The sequence below is a fragment of the Montipora capricornis genome, chromosome 7 (genome assembly GCF_036669925.1).
Source record: "Montipora capricornis isolate CH-2021 chromosome 7, ASM3666992v2, whole genome shotgun sequence".
NCBI classification, from domain to species: Eukaryota; Metazoa; Cnidaria; class Anthozoa; order Scleractinia; family Acroporidae; genus Montipora; species Montipora capricornis.
This window is the reverse complement of record NC_090889.1, coordinates 27,136,394-27,160,445: the sequence shown is the minus strand read 5'-3', so window position 1 is coordinate 27,160,445 and position 24,052 is coordinate 27,136,394. Positions and strand designations below refer to the sequence as shown.

The 24,052-nt window shown below is 39.1% G+C and overlaps 1 protein-coding gene across 2 annotated transcripts; it reads right to left on the bottom strand.

Annotated features, from left to right (window-relative positions):
- Positions 1-1,177: 1,177 nt before the first annotated feature.
- Positions 1,178-23,481, bottom strand: LOC138056691 (lysine-specific demethylase 5A-like). 2 transcript variants are annotated; one of them, XM_068902541.1, is made up of 27 exons: positions 23,207-23,481; positions 23,025-23,102; positions 22,696-22,755; positions 22,464-22,526; positions 18,238-18,306; positions 17,827-17,943; positions 15,357-15,464; positions 13,799-13,928; positions 13,430-13,683; positions 12,031-12,186; positions 11,492-11,764; positions 11,108-11,200; positions 10,899-10,987; positions 10,542-10,824; positions 9,888-10,082; positions 8,720-8,837; positions 8,575-8,641; positions 8,363-8,484; positions 8,087-8,237; positions 7,838-7,955; positions 7,123-7,269; positions 6,503-6,623; positions 5,659-5,746; positions 5,304-5,442; positions 4,436-4,615; positions 3,350-4,297; positions 1,178-2,950 (listed from the first exon to the last, which is right to left on the bottom strand). In XM_068902541.1, exons 1-27 carry the CDS (start codon positions 23,360-23,362, stop codon positions 2,246-2,248), a joined length of 5,028 nt encoding a protein of 1,675 aa, XP_068758642.1. In that variant the 5' UTR covers positions 23,363-23,481; the 3' UTR covers positions 1,178-2,245. The 2 variants fall into 2 exon arrangements, with proteins under 2 accessions (XP_068758642.1, XP_068758643.1); XM_068902542.1 differs by having other exon boundaries at positions 13,841-13,928; positions 23,207-23,457.
- Between the last annotated feature and the right edge of the window lie 571 nt (positions 23,482-24,052).

The following is a 24,052-nucleotide window of genomic DNA, read 5'->3' as shown; positions in this document are numbered from 1 at the left end:
GCTTTGCTTCCTCTGTTAAACTCAACTTGAGCTTACCTCCTGAAAATCCCAGAAGTAGACGTATGATCTTTCTGTGGCCAAATTCCGTATCAGTTGTACTCTGCTCCACGTGGTTTCGAGGGCTTGAGTTAATTAAATGACGGGAAACAAATTGAATGGTATTTTCCGAGCCTATCAGTTGGAAGTACAGTTACGAAACATGTAGCGTATTTATTTCGGGAAATTTCTTCGCATTTCATCGATGACCAGAAATTCGGGGATTTGCGGGTTCCGCTCCATCACCACAAAAGTGCAGAAGGGGTAAAAGTACAGGCCGATTGTCCAGAGAATCCTTTTCTCCTTCAACGTAGTCGCCGTTTCTAAGTTTCTTCTCTTAACATGACGTCAAAGTGAACATATACACTAGTAAATCACTCACACGAAGAAAAAGAAAAAGAATTGACCTCTACTCCCCGGCGAGTGATCTGGGACACAAGCGCGGTCCCTGTGACCTCATGTCTGAGACGCAGACAGACAAGTATGGTGATTTCGAGGGCACCACAAGCGATGGCTGGCCCTCAGGACAAAAATTGAAGGCGAGTTCCTCTACTTGACCACGAGAAACCCGGGGCTTTAGCTCCCCGCAGCCCGTTACGTATATCAGGCACCGCCCGTACCATTCAACAATTTTGTTGGTGAGTCAGTATTTTAAAGTCTCTTTATTCTGTGACCATTGTGGGAGCCTACATTTTATGCATGAGCGAAGCGTTGTTCGAGGCAGTATGCACTTTATTGTCTGCGTGAGAGTTTATCATGCTTTAGTTCAATAGTAGATTTTCTTTGTTGTTCCCTACAAGGAAGACGATGAATCATGAACTTTCTTCTCTTCTGCGCAAACTCGGACTCTGGCCAAAGCCAAAACTGCGCGCAATCGCGGTAATGATGAAACCGTTCACAACCATTGTTTTAATTCTCTGAGAATGCGCAGAAGAGCAGGAAGTCAGTGATTCGCCTGCTTTGGCTGTTGCCAGAGTCCGTGTTCTTAGTGATGAACAAAAGAAAAGCGGACTTTAGGGACGAGAATGAAGTTTACTTTAACTGCAACTATCTCGGAACCGTCCTTATTCTCGGTGCGCGGCAAAAGGAATTGCGGAATCCGATGTCAACATTCAAGTTGCAAAAACTTCGAACTATGCTCTTTTAATTCTTTCCAATATTTTATTCACATGAATTAAATACCTGAGGGCTTACAAGTGGGATTGACGGTGGTAAACTACCTGCTTTTCATATAGAACTAGTAATACCTTTGGTGATTCCGTAGACTGCGCCAACGACAGAATGCGACTGAGGAAATTCATAAACGACTTAAGAGAATTATTTACAAGCATATATAAATAAGCTAAATTCTGTTGATGGCAACTGTGTAGCGTTATCGCTATCGTTCAACTGAAAGACAAAGAAGGACAAAAAGCTAGAATAACTTTGACCTACAACAACATTTCTCCGCTTAAGTGGATGCGACTATATCGCTGTCATCTTAACTTCGCTGTGCAGCTTGTTAAGTGAATCAGAAGTCTTAAAGTTCCCAAAACATCATTTAACGCAGATTAATTTTTGTTTTTAATGAAACCGCGCAAGATCCGAGTTACCTTCTAACAATGAAATGGTAAGGGTTTGGCCACTTCCTCATGAGGCGGGCATAGCGTGACATGAGGGCTTAAGCGCACGGCAAAAGCGTGCCTACCAGAATCATCTTGTCTTTGTGTTTAGCCCGCTAACCCAGTTTGAAACGAAGGCATTAGCCTTGCCTCCACGAAGCATAATGTCCCGGTGGAAGAAGAGTTCCATGCCAACCCACAAATGGAGACTTGTGGCAAAGCAAACTATTGGATACAACTGTTGACAGAATCTCAGATAGATGCTTCAATAAGTTAAACATACACAGAGAACATCTTTTCACCGGAACACGTGTTAATCATTGCAATTGGAGGTAATAATGTCGGATAGATTCTAAAGGTCAGAGCCATGACCTGGGCTGAGACGTCACGCAAAATTTGTACCACCAACTCTTAACCTGGTTGGTCTGAGCATCGTACATTATTCATCTTCACCACCGTGAATAGACACCTACAAAAACTTGCTTGCAAAAGGCACAGCGTTCGTGTATAAACTTCGGGGAGATGCAAGATTAATCCCTGCAAAAATATTCTTGTTTTGTTCATTACAAAGCGATAATTATTTGATGCAAGTTAATTAAAATTGTTCATTACGGATGTTCTCTTTGTTCCGTTTCCACATCAACTTCCGCTTCCATATCTTCTTCGTTATCCGAACACAGATCGATCGTAGTCACCAAGGAAGGCTTTTCGCAGGTAACAGATACAGGACTTGTTTCGATCTCCGCATTTTCTTGTTGATGAACGGCATCCGTGCTTTCCACATCCACTAAACAGCCCGGCGGGCTTGGTGAGCTGGGACTAGTGGCAGAAGGCGTGGTCCCACCCACATCAATATTCTCAGACTCCGGCGAGGCAGGCACTGGTGTTCCTACAGCCGAGTTTGTAGAGGATCCTTCTCCAGTGCATGTTTTGCAATTGTAAGAATCCATAGCTTCTGCTTTCTCTGGGCTCAGTCCCACGCAAGCAAGATGATACCATTTTTCACAGGTATCGCACTGTACCCAACCCACTTCATCACCTTGTGGTTTAGTACATGAAGGTGCTGCGCAGATCTCGTCATCATCATCATCGTCTTCTTCAACGTCCACCATCTCCTCTCGTTTCACTTTGGTCACCTTTTCTTTTTCCTTTCTTCTGCGTTTCTTTGGAGTTTCCGTTTCAGTGCCATTTGCTGTGCTTGCATTTGCTGTGGCGTTCGAAGATCTCTTTGCTGCCTTGTCTTTGTCTTTCTCGTCGTCTTTCTTTTTGCGTTTTCTCTTCACTTTCTCCTTGTCTGATTTTACTTCAAAAACCTGCAAACGATTATTGATGAGGGTAAGTAACACTGCTTAGTTTAAAAGAAAAGGATAACGAAAGGTCTTGGGTATCCACACAATTCCATTCGCAAATTATTCGATCCAACTTCCTCTCGACTAGTTAGACAAATGCGACTGTTCGGTATAAATACGGACCACGGAATTATTATTCTTGCACTTATGAGTGACAAGAAAAAATGAAATTAAAGGTGGACAAAGCCGGGCGTTTTCGAGTTGTTAATAATAATAATAATAATAATAATAATAATAATAATAACAATATTATTAACCCTGCTTGGGAGTACAAAAGGAAAATTAAGAACACTGAAGGGAGTACTAACTTTAATCAGTAAACACTACGAGGATAACGCTCGGAAGAGTCCTTTGTTTCCTCACCTTTGTCTCGTTTTCTTCGCGGTTTTTCTGACTGAGCAACACTTTCCACAGCTGCTCGATTTCATCAAGTGACACTTCCAGCAAATCTCCTTCCATCATCAAAACTTCAGCTTGTCTTCGGTTCTCTTCGGACAACGTCGGTCTTACTTCGGCTGGACTCGGAATATTCGCATCTGTGACTGACACATCGCTAGAAGCGAGTTTACTCGTATCCTCTTCTTGAGGACCTCCTTGCGCGAGACGAAGCAACGCAGCAGAAGCTGACAAATTCTCGGCACTTACACCTTGAGGCCAGCTTGTGGAATTCCTACTTATAGCCGCAAGCAATGAGACCACGTTTTCATCGGCAAGATACTGCCGAGAGCGATCTTGCCAGTTCATTGCTCTTTCAGTTAGAAACTGCAGAGCCTCTCCTTCAGGGAGACGCACAGGCAGCTTTTGTAATGATACCAGCAAAGAAAGGATGGTCTCCAGGCGAGGTCTCCTGGATCTCAAACACAGTGGGCACAGATACTTGAGCTCCTTTGCCGCTTCCATTGCCGCTGTGCTTTTGCTCATCGCTTTACCACCCTGCGTGCGTGGGAGGGGTACACATGAACTGTGATACCATTCTTTGCATAGTTCACACTGTAACATGAAGCCGTCTGGTCCACGCCGACAGATACAATACTGCCCTTCCAAGCTTTCGCCAAGTTTACGTTTATTGTCTTCCTCTTTTTGCCTCTGAATATTTGCTTCGCGAAGTTGCCTCATGGCCTCAATCTCTTTTCTCTCCGTTTCTCGAAACTCGGCGATCTGTAAAGCAGGATCTCTGCCGATATAATCGTCTAAAGCAACGAGGTCGATTATAATTTCTTTCTCTTTTTCTTTTTCTTTCTCTTTTTCCCGTTTCTTGCGAGGCTTTGGACAAGCCTTGTGCAATCCGACGTCTTTCCGCGGAGACAAGATCTGGAACAAATAAACAAGATGATAAAATAACTTCTCCATGACAGGGATCTTTAAAAAGGAATGTATGACTTGCGAGTTAGGAATAAAGGAAGCCAGTCTACTCCTAGACGAAATAAATTGAATTAGTTAATCTCTGACCTCCAAGAGACATGTTGTCGAGTTTTTCTTGAGAAACGTCCGTGCTGCACGGTCCCTCCAAGCCCGTGCCGCCGCCACTTGGGACTCCATTTGAGGAAGCTGTTCTAGACGCACAGGAATGGGTCTGCCTCGCATAACCAGGGACTCCAGTACGTCGAGGTAAGGATAGTAATCATCATTCTGCAGTGACATTACAAGTGAAATCAATAATTTTGAAATCAAGTTTAGAGCGATTTTCAATTGTGTCGAAAGCAATTAGCGAACTACTTTGGCTTTGCATTACTTCATTCAGTGATTGGTTCAAAGTTCTCGCGCCACTTTTTCAACCAATCAGAAGTGAAACAAACCAAAACCAATTGCTCTGTGTCGGATACGTGTAATTACTTCTAGTTTTGATTGGTTTACTGGAAATTGTCTCCGTCCTTTTTGGTTGGCCAAAGTAATTACTTTGGTTTGGTTTTACGACACTCGATTGAAACTCGCTCTACTACGAACAGCTACAAATGACAATAACACTTGTCCTATCCTGACGATTGCAGTTAATCAACTTAATATTACCAACAAAACCCAAGGGTTTCAATAAAATGTGAGGTCGGCGGCTGATTTGAGTAAAGTAACAGACTGTACATCAAGCTCCCGTCTCTTTTATTTCTTCTTCTTCCTTTTGATGAATTCGGTGATAAAAGTCTTGACGAAGCTCCCAAAATTATCCTTTTTGTTTGGGAAAAGGTTCTCATAATTCCCATAACAAATCACTTTGCAGCAACCACAAGGACCAAGCACCCTACAACTCTAATGCACCCCTTATGCAAGCTCGCTTTATGTTTATTATTAACTTTGAGGTACGTATTTGGTGTCTCGATCTTACCTGAACCTGATCGACCTTGTCAGACCATTCACGAGCCTTGCGGAGTGCTTCTTTGAGGGCACTCACGTTTGGAAGGTACAGTGGCACGCGAGACGCCTCTTGAATAATAGCCTCTACTGTGGCCATCACGTGACGTGGTCTGACAGAAAAAAGAGAAAGATGTTTTAACACTGAGACTTGAGAACCAGAATTACTCTTATAAACAAAGATAGTTTTAATTTTCTTGCAAGTCGCGAAAAGAAGGATATCATGAATGTTACGCCGGAAAGTGATATTGACATAAAACTTACGTCAGTTCGGTTGTTCCGAAAGAGAAATGAAGGGTGTGTGACAAAGCACTAATTTTAACTCTCACCTCGCTTGAAGACACAGTTTAGCCTTTTCTTCCCAGCGCTCACCCAGTGACACTAGTGCACGAAGCTCACCAACTGCTTTCTCTATTGCTAATAAAACAAAAGAAATCACAGGGGGAACTACTCCTTTCTGTTAATTTTCTATCCAACTCAGCTAGGGGCTAACTCGAAAACCTACCGGTTTATTTAGTTCCTAGGCTCAAACATTTAATTAATTAAAATTGTAATTATGATTATTTTATCTATTTATCTGGTTGTTTCCAACTTTAAATAGTACATTAACTATGAACTGAGCAAATAAAATTCTATTCTATTCTAACCCTTAACAATTTTTGCAATTGCACTTTTTCGGGCTTCTCTACGCAATTGCAAAAATTGCGTCCATGACTGTGAGGATCATAGCTTTACTTGATTTCATATCCGCAGTTCAGTATATGATTCATTTCATATATCGTTTCGTTCATTGATTCATTCCTCACGGGAAAATTAGAACCCACAAATGACCAGCTCCCAACGTCAGTGGCTTCATAGCTCAGTTGGTTAGAGCGTCGCACCGGTATCGCGAGGTCACGGGTTCAAACCCCGTTGAAGTCCTGAAATTTTCAGGCTTCTCTACACAATTGCAAAATTGCGCCCATAACTCGGAGGATCGTAGCTTTACAACCCCGGCTGTTGCTTCGTCCATTTTGACAACTGGACTTGTCCCGCTAGAAACCACTCAACTGACCCGGGATCTAAGACGTTTGATGCGTTCGCAGCCAAGGAACCTACCGGCTGCAAGCAACGCCACTGCTATCAAAAAAGTCTCGGTTATAATCCCTTTTTTAGTCAAATGAACCCACAAACCTTTTTTCTGTGGAAGTGAGTTCCCGGTTTCAAGTAATTCTTGCAAGGTATCAAAGGAGACTTCTTCCGTGTTGACTAAGGTAGCATTTACTTGTTCCAGCCACTTTGCCAACCGCAATTCCTGAACGAGAACAGATCAAATGGTTAATTCCCATAATTCCCTTTTCGTAGTACTAGATATGGGAAAACCAAATATCATTTACTCAAATGCGCTTTTTAACTCCCAGCATGAAAGAGGTTATCTAAATAGAACCTAAAGACCGTGAAAACCCACATAATGCTGCCAGAAGGAAACCAAAATGATCACTTACAAACTGCAGTGAAGTCCTAATTGGGACAACTGAAGACAAATCCATTTTGATGAACAAAGAGAAATCCCTCCCAAAGCAAGGAAAAAGACATGTTCAACAACAAACTTTCCTTCCTTTCCAGGGAACAGGGTTGGTGCAATGGTGAGAGCACTCTAACCTCCAACAATGTGATCCAGGATCGATTCCTGGACTACAGATCATGTCGCTCTTCTCTGTGCCACAAGGGGTTTTTTCCAAGGTACTTTAGCAAAATACCCCCCCCCCCCCGATCCGCACATATTTACATGTACATTAATGCACCATACATACCTGTTTGAGTTTTGGTATTTCAGGTAAGTCAACGTCCAGTGTATGTCCATTATCTAAGAGTTGTTGTAATCTAGTTACATCAGTTGTACTGCTCTGTATCACCTTCTGTGCTTCACACTGAAAACTCTCTACATGTGTCATGAGTTCCTGATCCAAAAAAAAAAACCCTTTAAATCTACGACTTGCCACCTCATTTTAACATGAATTAACACTGTCTTAAGCTAACAGGAAAAAAAAAGCTTTCTCTTGCCAACTAAATTTGTAAAGAAATCTCTTCCAGTATTCCATTCAAAATAAAGCTTTAGAGCAAAATTCCAGCAAAGCAGGACCCCTTCCTTACCCAACAAATCAAGTGGGAAACTTGACAAAATATGCATAGAAACTGCTAGGTATTGACTTCAGCATGACCCACTCCAGATTTTCTTTGGAACTACTGCCCTCAAGGCTTCTCCAGAACACTGCTTCCTCGATAAGCTTGCTTTCTTGCTTTAACAGTTACTGCACTGCAGTAGTCAGTTAACCCTTTCACTCCCAAGAGTGCCCACTTATAGATTTTACTCTGTCTAATGCCAGACAATTTTACTCGTCAATGGGGAACCCCACAGGGGTGAAAGGGTTAAATATCCCCAAATGGATTACCCCATTTTTCCCACCCCCCTGGACCCCATACCATACCATTTTTTTTATAATCATCTCACAAAAATGCGTTGCTTACTTGTACCAAATCTGCCTCCCTTACAACGCAAGGCAGGTTCTGTAGCTGTTGCATAAAACCTTGCAGTTCATCAAGGCTCAAGCGAGTCGATGGAGCGGTGTCTGCACCACTGTGAGGCCTGAAAAAATAAAGACATAAAAGTGCTTTCAAGCTACTGAGCAGTAGTACATGTACTTTTACATCCTGATGTTATTATGAAACAAAATCACAGTTCTGCAAAGTTCTAATTGAATAATATTGTTTCTCTACCTAGTTCTGTGTTTTCTGCTCACAAGCTGTAACGCAACACTAGCACAGCGTTCAGCTTCTGCCACTGCAGCTTTGAGTTGCTGAAACAAATCACAGTCAGGGAACTGACTTTGCTCAGCAGTGGTCACCAGATACTTGAGCTCTGATACATCTATCAATCAGGACAACAAACAACAACATCATTTTTTAAACTTGAATTTCAAATCAGGAAACATCAGGGTGTAGTTCAGCAGTTTGACCTTACAGTAAAGGCTTGAATATCTTCAAATAACTCACCAACTCTAGGATCTGAGGGATCTAGGGCTCGCTTGACTTCGGTAGCCCAGTTATCAAACGAGTCAGCCCTTCTCTTCAGGCGTAACAGCATAGAGGGAAGCTCGTGAAGAGTGTAACGATATCTACCAAAGAAAGGGTAATTCAGTAAAACTCAAAACAACTAACACATTATTTTAAAGTACAGCCTGTGTGCAGTTGTTGAAACTTTGTACCTCAAACTCTTTTCTGAGGATTCACAGGAGCACAGCTCCGAGACACAGTCTAAGCACATGAGTTTACCTGAAAAACAAAATTTAATTCATCTCAATGATAATATCTTCAACTTGACCATCTAACAACTGAGATATTCAGCCATACCTGGACTACAAGAACACTGTACAGCGGACAGAAAACAAGTGGTTTTGCACACTGTACATTGTCTCTCATCATCAGGCAGCAACTCAAATGCTTCACCTCTTTCATACTCTGAAATTCCCTGAAAAGCAAACAAGAAAACTTGTCGTAAAGAACTTTTGATGGTGAAAAGGCACTCTCTGATTGGGTAGTCAAACAGCTTATAGGTTAAGATGAGGGGACTTGAAATTCAGAGGGCCTGGGTGACGTTTTGCTCTGACCACTAACAGAGGATGTTCTGGGTTGAGCACCTGGTTAAGTAAGTGGTCACAGCCTTTCATGCGTGCTTATCAAATTCAGAAACAAATATCAAGAAATTAAACCTGACATTCTATTCAGGCAAACTTCAAGGTCAGAGGACTTTAGTTCACAACTCCTTAATGCAGGGGATGCAGTTTTTGACTGATTAACGCATTGACCCCTCAGGCGCCCTAGGACATCCCTAGTTGACAAGTAAAATTGTCAGGCATTAGACAGAGTAAAATCTGTCAAGTCTCACTCCCAGGAGTCAAAGGGTTAAAGCACTCTAGTTTATTAGCATTTAGATGCTATTTTGAGCTACCCTTGATAAATAAAGACTTCACTTCACTTCACTTCACTCCTTGTTTTTGAACTCTCCTCAAAGTTAATATTTATACATGATGATTAAATACGCTGTACACATACTTTAAAGGGGCTAGGTCACGCTATTTTAGGTAATTTTGTTTAATTTTGTTAATTATGAGCTCTAAACGTCAAATTGGCAGAGCAAGAGTCTTTCATTGCAAAATCACTGCCACATAACAACTGAGAATGATTTTCCAAGTTTGTAAATGACATTTTGATATAGATTGATATAAATTTGAAAATAGGTGGGCCGACGTTTTTCAAATTTACCCAAATTAAATCCATTTCAATCCTCTCCAGTTTTGTCCATCCATGTCCCTTCTTGGCTTCCCTGTGTTTTGTTAGAGTTCTTCTATAGTTTTGAACAGTTATTTTGATATTTTAGTTAATTCTATGACCATTCGATCAGTGCTGAAATTGCCTAAAATTGCGTGACCTAGCCCCTTTAAATAACCAGTATAAATAAGTACATATTTGAAACTTGAACACTTAGTGTAGAATTCTTTTATGATACAACTTAACCTACCATTCTTTTTAAATAGTGTCTGCGCTTAGCTTCCCTCTCAACAACAGCCAACATTTCATCATAAACTGCTTTGGCCAGGTCAAGATCCAACCCATCAGGATCGGCAGCCATTTTACAAACCAGTTCCTCGTGTGAAAATACAGGATTTCTTGCCATTTCACGGTAGTGATCAATACACTTGCGTCCAATTGGGAGCTGCAAATATCAACGGAGTTTGGTAATGAAGTCATCACTTTCTGGAAGCCACCACGCTCACTTCAGTACCGTGGTGTGAGTAAGTAATGTTCCTGCTAACTTTGAATGGTGTGAAAAGGGGGAGTGTTTAGGCCCAGGTGTTTAAAGCAGGGTTAACTTGTTATCAAATCTAAATAAACCTTCAAAGTTGTGATGCCTTTTATCTACTTTCACCCAATTTCTGCACTGCAAAACTCAGCCATGGTTGTAAGTGATATATCAATTTTGCAGCTGGCCGTTTTTTAGCAACCTTGTTAGCAAGAAACAATGAAATTAACAACTATCCAGAGACTCACATTGATTAAACATGCATTTAAGAACAAGTAAAAGACAAAGACAAAACACCAAAACACTAAGGAAACTTAAGAAAGATATTGTACATTATCGTTGGCTTCCACATGAAAACAACAAGCTACATACCCAGTCTGCAGTGGCAAAATTGACAGCCTCAGCTAAGTTCAGACCGTGATTGAATCCAGCATGGTAAGCCCTTGGAAAGGTAACAATAAATTCACCAGCATACTGGTTTGTTCTCACCACAGGGACACCGTTGGCAGTAAGTGCATTTGGATTGATAATCGTGACAAGTTGATGAAGAAGATCAGGTTGAGCTTCAAACAGCTCTGGTGCTGCTTCTTTTATCGCTTTCTCAAAATCTACCGCACATTCTCCTGGCACACCATACCATGTCTTTGGCTCACCCCTGAAACACAAAGAAATGTTGCAGCTTCAAATTGCAGACTGAAGGATTCCTCACAGAAGTATTAATTTGCTTACCAGTGCATGTAGTTTATTGAATAGCTCCAGTGATCTTCATTGTGCCAGCAAAAACTACTGAAACACATGCCAACATAAATCCAAGGAACCTGTGTATAGTAAAAAGGTGTAGTTCTTACAATAATAATCATTACTGAAACACTAAAATCATGATAACTATCATAACTCCACAGTTCTACCAAGAATATAAATTATGGCAACTGACAAACCTTCATTCCTGAAATATCAGCACTGATGTGTGACAGAACAGATCTTTCCAAGTTTGCAAGGTTATTGAGATTCCAGCCTGATTTGGCATAAAACTGAGAATAAAATGAGAATGATCACTTGCAACAGGCTTTTTGGGGTACTCATTTTTCACAACATCTGGAACATGTGTCCTGTCTTGATATTGGCATTGTTGAAACAATAAATGAATAAACAAATAAGTGCAGGATTAAAGGGTATTTCATGAAGGTAAAACTTAACTGTAAACAAAAGGGATGTTAAAAACAAGATTCTACTGAAAATAAAGCCAGCAGTTAAAAAAAGTTCTAAACAGCTGCAAAGGGCCGGCACCAGCTTCATATAATTTATGGTCATTACATCCCCACCTCTTCTTCGCTTGTAACAGCATTATATTGACGTGGGAATCCACTGCCATGGGTTGCTGTGTGCAGATCAGCACCATACTCGACAGTTACATCTTCATCCATTGAGGACACAAGCCTCCAGAATTCCCTCTCCACTATCTCAGTGGGAACCTGCTCTGGTGGAACTTTGAAATATTCCCTTTTGAAGTTATCAGCCATCTCTCCAAACGACTGCAGTGTGTATTCTCGCTTGGCTTGCTCAAACCCAAATGCTTCAACAGGTTTGTTACACTCCTGATGATCAATAATCAATAAAAGGCACTCATTTAACAAAAATAAGGTTCAATTTAATTTTATGTAAGTGGCCTGCAATAAGCATCACTACCTCATCCCTGATTTAACTAAGAACGTAAAATACAAGAATGAAACTGCTCACAATAAAACAGCCATGTTTTGTTAAATAATTTCCGCAAGAGAAAACTTGCCCAGGTGTGAAAACCACAGGCAAGTGACTTTTGGTCATATCAGTGCAAAAATTGAGAATATCTGAGGCCTCTTACTTCTGCAACACATCTTGGACACCTCCAGTCTCCACGAGGTACAGATGATAATGGTGGAATCAGGCAGTAGATATGGTAACTGTCATCACAGCCATCACAGAGAAGCATGCTTTCTTCAGAGTCACCTTTGCTGCACACTTGACAAAGGTATTCATCCTAATGATTTAGGCAGTTTTTACAGCATTAATTTAATGCATTCCCATGGATTTCAAAAATACTTAAGTTAAAGATGTCAGTGGGCTGTTGTGATATTGCATTCTCAATTATCTGGCAAACTCAACCCAACGAAAGTTCCAAAACAAGTGCAATATTACCAGTCACCCACATATTTTCACAACCATGAATTTTACAACACACTTTTTACACACAGGGGTTTGAACCCGTGACCTCGTGATACTGGTGCGACGCTCTAACCAACTGAGCTATGACACCACCGACGTTGGGAGCTGGTCATTTGTGGGTTCCAATGTTCCCATGAGGAATGAATCATATATCATTTCATCATTAATTCATTCCTCACAGGAACATTGGAACCCACAAATGACCATCTCCCAACGTCAGTGGCTTCATAGCTCAGTTGGTTAGAGTGTCACACCGGTATCCCAAGGTCAGGGGTTCAAACCCCGTTCAAGTCCTGAATTTTTCAGGCTTCTGCAATTGCAAAAATTGCATTCAAAACTGCGAGGATAATAGCTTCACTTGATTTCATATCCACAGTTCATATACAATCCATTTCATATATCATTTCATATATCATTTAATCTTTGTTACTGAAGATTTTCAGTTCAATTTGTGACCCATACAAGCCAGCTTACTCCCTCTGAAAGCAATGGTCTCGTGTATAAGCCGCAAACGCGATTTTTGGCCCAAAACTTAAGCAAAAAGGTGCGGCTTATACAAGAGTCTTTAGGGTACATTTCTCACAAAAGACTAAAACCATCAAAACACTTTGTTTAATTATGAGGAAAAATAGTACAGATAGCAGAAGCGTTGAGCCAATAAAATGATTGCTGTATTGAAGCCATGTTAATCTTTTTACAATCAATGTGCGTGCTGCGCGAAAACTGTGTTTGGCCACCTTAAGTAAACTACAACTAATTGAGAGCAAAATTAATCTGACTACACAGACTGTTCCACAATGTCAAGATACATGTAGATCGTTTACACTCCATACAAACTGAAAAACAAATTTATTTATTACTTATTTCCATTTCTCTAAACAAGAGTACAAGAAATACTGTAAACATGTACACAGCATGAATTCCAACAGTTGCAACAAAATCAATGATATGTTTAGCTTTATCAACTTCTTCAAGTCCAACAGAAAATTACTTCTGAAGGAAAAGGTACAATCAGATCAGAGAAACAAGATGAGCAGAATGATCACAAAATCACTCACAAAGACAATAAGTGTGTCTGGAAAATAGTTTTTCCTGCTGGCCCTTCTCACTGGTCTTCTTCTTGTGAATTCGTGTTCTTTCAGCTGCGATAAATTCTCAAGCTTAGCTTTCACATTTTGCCTCTGCCTTTTCTGTTTGCTTGGACAGGGTAAAATGTTGTCTGTTACATGTACCGGCAACTTGGTTTTACCAGGACATTGTTCACTTCTGTGTTGAGAATCAGTTTCCATTTTCAATGGGCTATCATCAGGTTCTGTTAGGAATAATGAGAAGCAGCATGACCAACTTTGGGCTTGAGTTTTCATTTTTATGAAAGCTTAACTCAACTTACATTTTTACGGAAAAAGGTACATTGTACACAACACTACCTTGCTTGACTTTAACTTGATCCTTTTTAGATGGCAAAGTACCTTTTGTCAGCCCTGCCATTTTAGGCCCTGGGGCAAGGAACTGCAACTTTTTCAACTCTGGGTTGTTCTCAAAGTCTATTGCTTCAAGCTAAAAAATAATAAAATAATAAATAATAAGATCACAGAGCTAATAATAATAACAATCTTTACGATGAAATTATATATGAAATGGCTCATATATGAACTGCGGATATGAAATCAAGTGAAGCTGTGATCTTCACAGTCATGGACGCAATTTTTGCAATTGCGTAAAGAAGCCTGAAAAATTCGGGACTTCAACGGGGTTTGAACCCGTGACCTTGCAATACCGGTGCGACGCTCTAACTAACTGAGGTATGAAGCCACTGACATTGGGAACCGGTCATTTGTGGGTTCCAATGTTCCCGTGAGGAATGAATCAATGATGAAATGATATATGAAATGGATCATATGTGAACTGCAGATATGAAATCAAGTGAAGCTGTGATCTTGGCAGTTACGAACGCACTTTTTGCAATTCTGTAAAGAAGCCTGTTCATATATGATCCAAAAATTGCGTTCATAACTGCCAAGATCACAGCTTTACTTAATCTTTATTATGCTTTTGTCGGCGTACATTTTTTTCTTTTTTTTACAGTCTAGTAGGATTAAAATTTATAATTAATTATATATAGTAGTCATAATGGGCAAGCTAGAAAGCTAAATGAACCAGTTGGTTTTATGGTTTTATTGCTATTTCCCTTGGCTACCCCCAGCATTAAATTTGCCACTACCCGTTTATACACTTGTGTGGTGTCTTGCCCAAGAACACAACACAATGTCCCTAGCCAGGACCCGAACCCGGACCACTTGATCCAGAGTCGAGCACACTAACCATGAGGCCACCTCACCTCTTAAGCCCTGCGGGTGGACTAGGACCCCATCCAAGGGGGAGTAGAAATACTCCTAGTCACTTCAAGCTACAGAAAACTGGGGATAGGCTCCAGTGCGTTGGGCCACTGGCTCGTAAGCAGAATTTAAAAAAAAAAAATGAAAAACAGAAAGTATGCAAGCCATGATCATCAGCAACAGCTACAAAACTATTGGAAAGTTCCCATGCCTTTCAACAATCTTTACATGTCTGCTTAAGTTTGTACACAAAATCAACACAACCTATACTTTGAACAAAAAACAAAAATTTAGTTTTATCAGCGGAGTTGATAATGTAAATTGACCCCCATACAGAGATTCTAAAAGCTGACATTTCGAGCATTAGCCCTTCATCAGAGCAAATCAAAGGGCTCTGCCAAAGGGCTAACGCTTGAAACGTCAGCTTTTAGAATCTCTGTACGGTGGTCAATTTACATTGTAAACTCCGCTGATAAAACCAAATTTTTGTATACTACTTCCACACCGACGCAGCACCAGTTTCTTTAGAAACTATCTCCTTCTTCTATACTTATTATAGGCTGTCTTGTTTGAAGGGAACCAGAGAGAGTTTAGGCAGAACAAAGAACTCGCAAATTGTTTTATACAAGCATCATTGGGCAGTTCCTACCTCCTCTGCTCTAGTTTTTTTGGATCTCCTGGACATTTGGTAATTTGTGTTAGGTGAATTATGTGGAAAGTAATCCTTATCTTTGTCATCTTTCTTGCTTTCAGAATTCTAAGAAGGAAAGAAATTCTTTAACCCTTTCACCCCTAAATCAGCCATACTTAGTATTTTACTGTGTCTAATGTCAGACGATTCTACTTGTAAATGGAGAACCCCTGGGGGTCAAAGGGTTAAAGGACAAGTAGTTTTTGAGAGGATGAAGATAATGCTAACCTGAAGCACCCCAACTGATTAATAAAATCATCTGGGACCGGTTGTTCAAAAGCTGATTAACGCTTATCCCAGATTAAAAATTAACCAAGGAGCTTATTTGTCTTCTCACAAATGCTGTTCAATGCTGATATTAGGCAAAACTTTACAATAGAAGAAGTCAATCTTGAAAAACAAAAATGAGCAAAAGAAATTTTCCCCAAAAAGTTGAAAACATAAAACAAAAGTTTAAGCTAATCGTGGATTAAGTTAATCGGCCTTCGAACAACCAGGCCCTGGTCTTTAACAGAGTGAAATCTCTTAAGTGTCCTTCTTTGGAGCATATAAAGATTTCAGCCTCAATTAATCAGAAGGCTTGTTATTTTATGAAAGCAGCCAACTAGATAAAAGGGTCCCCAAAAGTACTCCTACAGCTGTAAACATCAATCATACAGTTCTGAAGCAGAGTTCTTCATATTCTTTAATGAAAGTTTCAAGGGCTTTTCAATAATAATAATAATAATAATAATAATAATAATAATAATAATAATAATAATCATAATAATAATCATAATCATAATCATAATTATTATTATCATTATCATTATCATTATCATTATTATTATCATTATCATTATCATAATGATGATAATGATAATAATAATAATAATACCAACCCTATTGATTCACTTCATTGAATAAATGAAAGGGGAGGATACCAGAGGTCATCCCTATTGAGGTTATCTGCCCGCAGCCGGATTTAATTGACTGAGAGTCAATTTTGATTTTGATGAGGAAGGAAAACCAGAGTACCCAGAGAAACAACCCTTGGCTGAGGTTGAAATTAACCCAGGTTGCAAAGGTGGAAAGGTACTAGTGATATCCTCTAAGCCACCTGGACTCCCCCAAGGACTTTCAAGAATGTAAATCTTATTTCTTCAAGAAATCTCCTCATTTTTGTGCTTCTAAAATACTTCTACACAATTAATTAATACCAGAAAATAAGAGGATGACAGGGTGAGCCCTAACCCAGTCTAAAGGGCTCGCTCTGACGAAGGGCTAACGCTCGAAACGTCAGCTTTTAGAATCTCTGTACGGTGGTCAATTTACATTATCAACTCCGTTGATAAACCAAATTTTTGTATACTACTTCCCCACCGACGCAGCACCACAGTTTCTTTAGAAACTACCCCTTCATTCATAAAGTTAAATAGGCTCAAAACAAGCTGGCCCAGCTTCTAACTGAAAGTATCACACCTAACATTTGTATTCCCAACATGCTTCCTATCAGATTTTAATATCTGGTTAACCCATTGACATCCAAACCGGCCGAAAGTGGCCAGACTTAGTATTTTACTCTGTCTAACGCCAGACGATTTTACTCGTTAATGGGGAACCACTGGGAGTCAATGGGTTAAACAAAAAAATTCAAAAACATCGAAGATGCTGAAGGACTACCAGGCAAACTCTACAATACGATATAGTATTGTATTAGTCAATATCAAAAATACCATAATACTCTTTGTTTGTTCCTCCAAAATTTTGCATAAAGTATTGTTTCCAGTCTCTGTTTCTCTGTTTGGCTAAAACAATAATTGTATTGCATTGTATATTCTATTGTATGTTATATTGTAGAGTTTGCCTGTCAGTTCTTCATGTCACTTCTCTTACACTTATGTAACAAGTGTAAACTTCATTATGCTTATGTTAATGTGTATGCCTATGCTCACAGTGTAAACCAGGCTTTATGGCTGTACTGATTCTTAAAGTGCACCTAACCCCAAAATATTTTTTCGCTAAAATGAATCTTTGCAACTGTTCAAAATGCATTGTGGCAAATTTTTCATTTTTCTAACAAATCCTGCCATTTCATAGGCTTCGAAATGTGCAAAAATCCAAGCACCTTTTGTTCACGACCGAGTCAGAAGGGGAGTGGGTCTATTCCTGATCTGACGTCACAATCTACTTTGCATGCATGTTTACAAAGAGTTAATGCAATGTAAATCAGTTTCTGATGTCAAATCAGGAATAGACCCACTCCCCTTCTGACTCGGTCGTGAACAAAAGATGCTTGGATTTTTGCAACTTTCTAAGCTATAAAATGGCAGGATTTGTATGAAAAATGAAAAAATGCCCGCAATGCGTTTCAAACAGTTGCAAAGATTCATTTTAGCAAAAAAAATATTTTGGGGTTAGGTGCACTTTAAAACATATGAAGCCATACCTGAGACTGTGGATCCCCTGTGAATGCTCCTGCTTGAAAAATATCATAGGGGTAAAGGTACCGTTCATAATTCATACGCAAAAGAGATGGTGCCGACTTCCCGATGTGGTATCCCATCTGCAGAGACAAGTAAAAACGTTTTTCTTAAAACTCAAAATGATTCTTTTACAATCAATGACTTGCAAAACTTACTGTTTCCCTATGAGACAACCTTAACCCTAACCCTAAATCAAATAAAACAAAAGGTGTTCAATTTCTTGCTCAGTCCAAGAACTGAAAATATAGTAGTTACAAACTTTACAAGGAATGATTTTTGCAAAAGGCAGTCTCCCAGCAGATCCCCTTTTCAAAAAACAGCCAAACAAAATCATTATTTACCCTCAAACAGCAGCTGTTTGAAAGTTAATGTACCTTTCTCGCCACAATTGACCATTTCTTCTTCCTGGTTATGAACTCAAATCCTCCTTCCTCATTTACCGTCTAAAGAAATACAACTTTACATTAACTCAAGAAAACGATTTCCATCCTTGAACATACTCTCCTGCACAAGATGCAATCATGTCAAACCAGTCACAGTGCTATTGAATATCATCCAACCATTTTGGAAAATAGCTCAAGAAAGACAGTTATTAATACGGAATTTACTCTTGTGATAAATGGCTAACATCAATCATAAAAATAAAAAATAGTCCCCTGAGAGGACATGTGCTCACTGGTAATGAATGGTAAACCGATTAACATCGTCATCTTCTGCTTCATTCTTATTTGTAATCGAAATTGACAATGCTTTTCGAACCTATGAACCTATGGTGGCAGGTTTTGTAGTGTACCAATGCTCTAGGACTGCTAGGACAAGGCAAAGGCTATGTGAGAAACTATTTTTGTGAGATAAGTTGTGGCTGTCAGTAAGTTCCAACAAGTAAAAGTAAATAAAGAAATGGAAAGATGAGCAAGAATAAATTCTCCCTAACATCAAATAAACAACCTTGGGCACTATATACCGCAATGGAACCACAGAAACAATAATAATTACACATATTTGCATAATTTTTTTAATGTAACTTCTAATTTGGCTGGGAATTCTCCAAAGTCATGTTTTCCATCCCATCCCAGAAATTTACAGCTCTCCACCAAAGCAGGAAGGAGAAAATTTGTGGGACAGTTGCGAATTTTTGAGAACCCTTTTCAAACTTAAATTTCAAGTCAACGCACTGTATTAGTTTCTGTCAATAAAGTTGAAAGCTTTAACATGGTTTACAACCACCATCACTTGCACGAGCAAAGATGTGCCTGTTCAACGAATATTACAAATAATCTAGAAAAACACCATTTACAAGCAACATGAAATAGAACAAGTCCGCAGTGAAAAACGTACTAACAACGTTCAGTACCAGGACCAGTAACAGGAAGGGAGATACCTTATGTATCCCGTGTTACAGTTCAAAGACACCATATTAAGTAAAAAAAATGACTACTATTTTAAAACTCATTTTGAAGCATCACACGGACAAATGGGTCAAATGTGGGCCACCATGCGAATTCAACCTATCGATGAAAAATTTGTTGAAAAATTGTGTTATTTCCATTTCTCTCCAAATTTTGGTAGACCGGATGTTTATAAAATTAGTCAGTCACACTCGCCAGTTTTTATAGGGATCAGTTAGATGATGTCATTCTCTGATATGCCAAAGCGTCCACAGTGGACAAAAAAAACGGAATTTTGGTTGAAATCAATAAATATACATATAGAGAGAAAGCTTCTTAAGGTGGCTCAAACCAGTTTCCACACTTTCAAGAGACCTTGTTATTAGAAGGATTGACACTACAACACTATCACATAACAACAATATTATGATACCATGTGAAACATCAGTTATTGCTGAAGAAGATGCAGTCATTTTTGTGACGTAACAAGTTACCATGGCAACAGAAAAGCCTTGCAAAAGCACCCTATATTTTGGCTTTAGTTGGTCATATCTGAAAAAAACAAACTCAGTGACCCCAATTTTTTATTGCACAAAAGTGATCAGCAGGCCAAGAAGAAACTCTCTGCAAAGTAAATCTTCAATTCTAAAATTTAACCCATTGACTCCTGGGGGTTCCCCCTTGACGAGTAAAATCATCTGGCGTTAGACAGAGTAAAATAGTAAAAAGTCTGGTCGGTTTAGGCATCAAAAGATTAAGGTGGCTCTGAATCTGCTCCACACACTTTTTCAAACTTTGCAGAGAGTTTTTTCTTGACCTGCTGATTACATCTCAGAAATAAAAAATGGGGGTCACTGAGTTCATTTTTGAGATATAAACAGCTAAAGCCAAAATATGAGCTGTTTTCGCAGGGCTTTCCTGTTGCCACAGTAACTTTTCACGTCACAAAAATGACCGAATCTTTTTCAGCAATAATTGGTGTTTGATATGGTACCATAACTTTGCTGTTAAGTGATAAGTGTTGTAGTGTCAATTCTTCTAAGAACGTTTCTTTTAAGTGTTGAAACTGGTTTGAGCCACCTTACAAGTATAGCAAAGGCATCTGGATGGGTTTTATGGCAAAATATGGCAGTCGCAAAAGATATACTTGTCAAATAAAAGTGAGCTTCTTTGTTGCATAAACATCATAAGTATTCCACGTAGCTTGCCATTAACATATTTTCTACTCTCAAAATTACCCCCAGAACCTACTCTTTGCATATAATAAGCCTTTAGAATTATGTTCTTTTCTTCTGAGATGATACTTCTCGATTCAGGGCATTTTGTGAAAAGAAATTTATCACTTCTGGCCCCAGTTGTTCAAACAATGGATAGCGCTATCCAGCGGATAAATCACTATCCAGCGGATAAACACTAGCAAAATCAATTGAAGTATCCAGTGGATCGTGATTTATCCGACGGAAAGTGCTATCCATTGTTTGAACAACTGGAGCCTGGTGTTGCGTGAATTGCCTGGGTTTGCCCAAAAATATGACCTTTTATCATCTCACTAAAAAAAAATCAAATATTTGCAAATCGGTCGATTTCTGCAAGATTTGAAAGGATGATTGCTAATGAATGGAGAAAGAATCTCTTCTGTAAAAAATTCCTGCGTTTTCCATGAGAATGCGATGAAGAGGTAAGTACAACTCTTTCCTCTCTTACGTACGGGATACATATGGGATATTTACCTTCTTATGCAAATTTTGATGTTAAATTACAAAAAAAATCATATTGAAAGATTCAAATAATCTTTATTTTGAGCTCTCATTTGTACTAAAAAGATGCAAACCTTAGCGAATAAAAAAATTTCAAAAAAACCATGCGCCAAAAAAAATTGTGAGAAATTTTGCTGTAAAAGTGCCTCAAAAAGAGTTAATTTATCAGAATATTTACATTTGAAGAAAAGATAACAATTTGTCACTTAAAAAAGGCAAATATCTATTTTCGAAAATAAAAAGTGATTTGGGAAAACCCGGACCAGTTTCTGTAGGCCGTCGATCTGACATCGCGATTCGTGAGATCATGTGATGTGGTTTTACTTGTTTTCTTTCTTGTGCAGACAATGACATAGAGCTTTACTGGCTATAAATAGCCAGTAAGCACAAAAAACTATCAATGCACCTATAGCAGACATGGAAATAAATGCTGATTGAGACCCCAGGCTGGTTTCTTGAGATGTCTAGAATTGTAACTGCAGTGTTCAAACCAACAAATAAATCATACTAAGAAAACGCTTTTTCATTCTATACATAATTGCCATACTGAAAGTTACAGCAACAAAATGGAGAGAGATCTTGGGTGTAAAGACCATAAAAATAGTGAATAAATACAGACAAATTAATTTCAGTTCGATCATACTGCTTCTTGACAATAATGTTAAACAGCCTCTTTACAATTTGCTCTTGGTATTAACTGAACATCAACAGTTAGAAGGATGGTACAATAAGAAAGGATTTGAGTGCACAAAAAAAGCCTTGATTGTTAAAGAAAGAACATGAGAAAACAGCTTAATCTATTACTTAAAACAACTTCAGTTTTAAGCAACAGGCTTATAGTATCATGGGAGAATTATTGTTAACCAGAATGCCCAAATAAAGCCAGCCATATTATTCAAACCCACAAAAGTTCTGTTTTCACTTGTAAAATACTTACAGCTGTTGATCCCAACTGCACACGTTTTCACTTATATTAACACAGTCAGTTGTTGTTGCAACACAGAGGCACCAATTGCTCACAATCATAAATGCCATCATTAACCAAATGATTGCCACTGGACAAAATGGTAAACACTGACTAATCTGATATTCCAAAGTCGAATCTAAAAAATTGAGGAGCATGCAATGCTCGTTTAGAATGGGGCAAACACTAAGCCCCGTTCTATTCTTGCGAGCAAAAGACTTTTGACCATGAATGCAATCAAGGAAGGTGCAAATTTAAACGGTTTAAAAAAAGTGTCAAGCTTTAATATGGCAGAGTAAAATTCTTCTCCATGACAAAACTTTCTCTTTGCGATTTCCTGGTAAGGAGGTTAAGAGCACACTAACTTCCTGGAACGACGGGAATGGTGCTAAAGAGATTCCTTCCGATCACGAAGACTGAATGCGAAAGCCCACGTTGCTTTCTTGAACCCAGACCTGGTTTTCCATATTTAAATTCAAGGTTTCTCTCACCTTGTGTAGGCGAAAAAGGTCTAAACTTTTTCTTTCCACTGTTGGGATCTTGAAAGTAGTTCCCTAAGAAACGAGATATTTAACGAGACAACTAGTTAGAACGACAGGAATTATTTGAGAATAGGAAATGAGAGGTAAACATGACGAAACCAATATGGCTGCCATTGAGAAGGGATTTCACATTCGCCAAGATCAACCCAGCAAGGAAACACTCTACTTGAAAAGTAGTCACCTGAAGTTCCCAGAATTTGGCAAGGCTATCCAAAAAGTTGAGTTTGACCCTTGTCCTTGCCTGTATGTGTAAAGAAAAAGCCGTTAACACTGAAATGTGTGGGTAAAAAGAGACATGTACTAGTACTGGGAGGGACACATGGTTACTACTTAGGGCCAGTCTTATAAAAGTGAAAATTTAGATCATTAACATCAAATTTAAAGACCCCTAACTTTTTAAAACAAACCAACTAAGATCAGGAAAAACACCGAACGTTTTCTTATGGGCAATATGAACTTATTTTTAAGTGTGATGTGCAATGGATTTCTCGAAAAAGACCAACAGCTTACCTCTAGTTCATTCAGACGCTGAACCCTTGGTGTAAACCTAAAACTTTCCACATCTACTGAAAAAGGGGGCTGCCACTCCTAAGATTAAATATCAACTCGTGTTAACAATCCTCTAATGGCCAAAATAAACGCCTTTACAGAAGAAAAATAAAACTCTAAGAGGCAAAAAAAGGATCTATAACCGGTGGAGGTCGAATCTTGCAAATGCCAGTTTTCTCTGCATACGGCCTTATCTTTGCAATGTAAGCCAAAGGGTCCTGGAATTCTTCCTCCGTGGGTTCGAAGACAGGAGCTTCTGGAGGTGGGTTGAAAATGAACTCTTCCCCTTCGTCCTCCATGATTGCTGTCGCGTCAGAGCACAACCAACCATTTCAAAACAAAGGACTCGCATTTCCCACACAACAACGCCATTTTTAAAATCGACAAATCATCTCATCTGACCGGAGCGGTGAACTTAGTTGTGTTTGTAATACCACGTGACCATAGGTCAATTGCGTGATTGGCTGCTGGTTTTTAATAATGACGTAAAGTTTGTGAGAGAAAAGCTTTTAAGGAAATTATTCGGAAACTCAATGTTCACCGGGAAATAAAACAATTACACTTGCTAAGAATGCCAGTCACGTTTTTTTTTTATAAAAGTGCCTTTCAAAGAAAAAGTAAGGCTTAATAGTGAACACGTGAATCAAGTAGTTCTTTGATATAAGGTCTACCGGAGACTGTTTAATCGCGTGAATGATTTTGAAACGTGATTTTTACGTGGTCTAGGTGTTACATTTCAAGCGTATATTAAAAGTTTACAGGCTTTAAATGGAAAATGTGTCTTTTTCAAGTGTTGAAATTTATATTTCCAAGATGTAAGTGAGACTATGTGTCAGAAGAATCTCTTCTCATGATAATGTCGTGTTATGTATAATCTCTTAATCCTCAAATAGCAAAAGCTAGAAGGCAGATACTGAAGGGTACTAGTAATACCTGCTCTCTTAACCTTACAGACATGAAACATTAAAACCTTTCTATTGATTTCCCAA

Bases quoted from the DNA above. Each gene is read 5' to 3' on its own strand.
- LOC138056691 (XM_068902541.1), bottom strand. From the start codon at position 23,362: ATGGAGGACGAAGGGGAAGAGTTCATTTTCAACCCACCTCCAGAAGCT. The intron at 12,187-13,429 runs GTGAGTGATTTT...CTAAATCATTAG, and splicing joins CAGACACACTTATTGTCTTT to GATGAATACCTTTGTCAAGT. The intron at 8,838-9,887 runs GTAGGTTAAGTT...TTTGCTTTTCAG, and splicing joins GACACTATTTAAAAAGAATG to GGAATTTCAGAGTATGAAAG.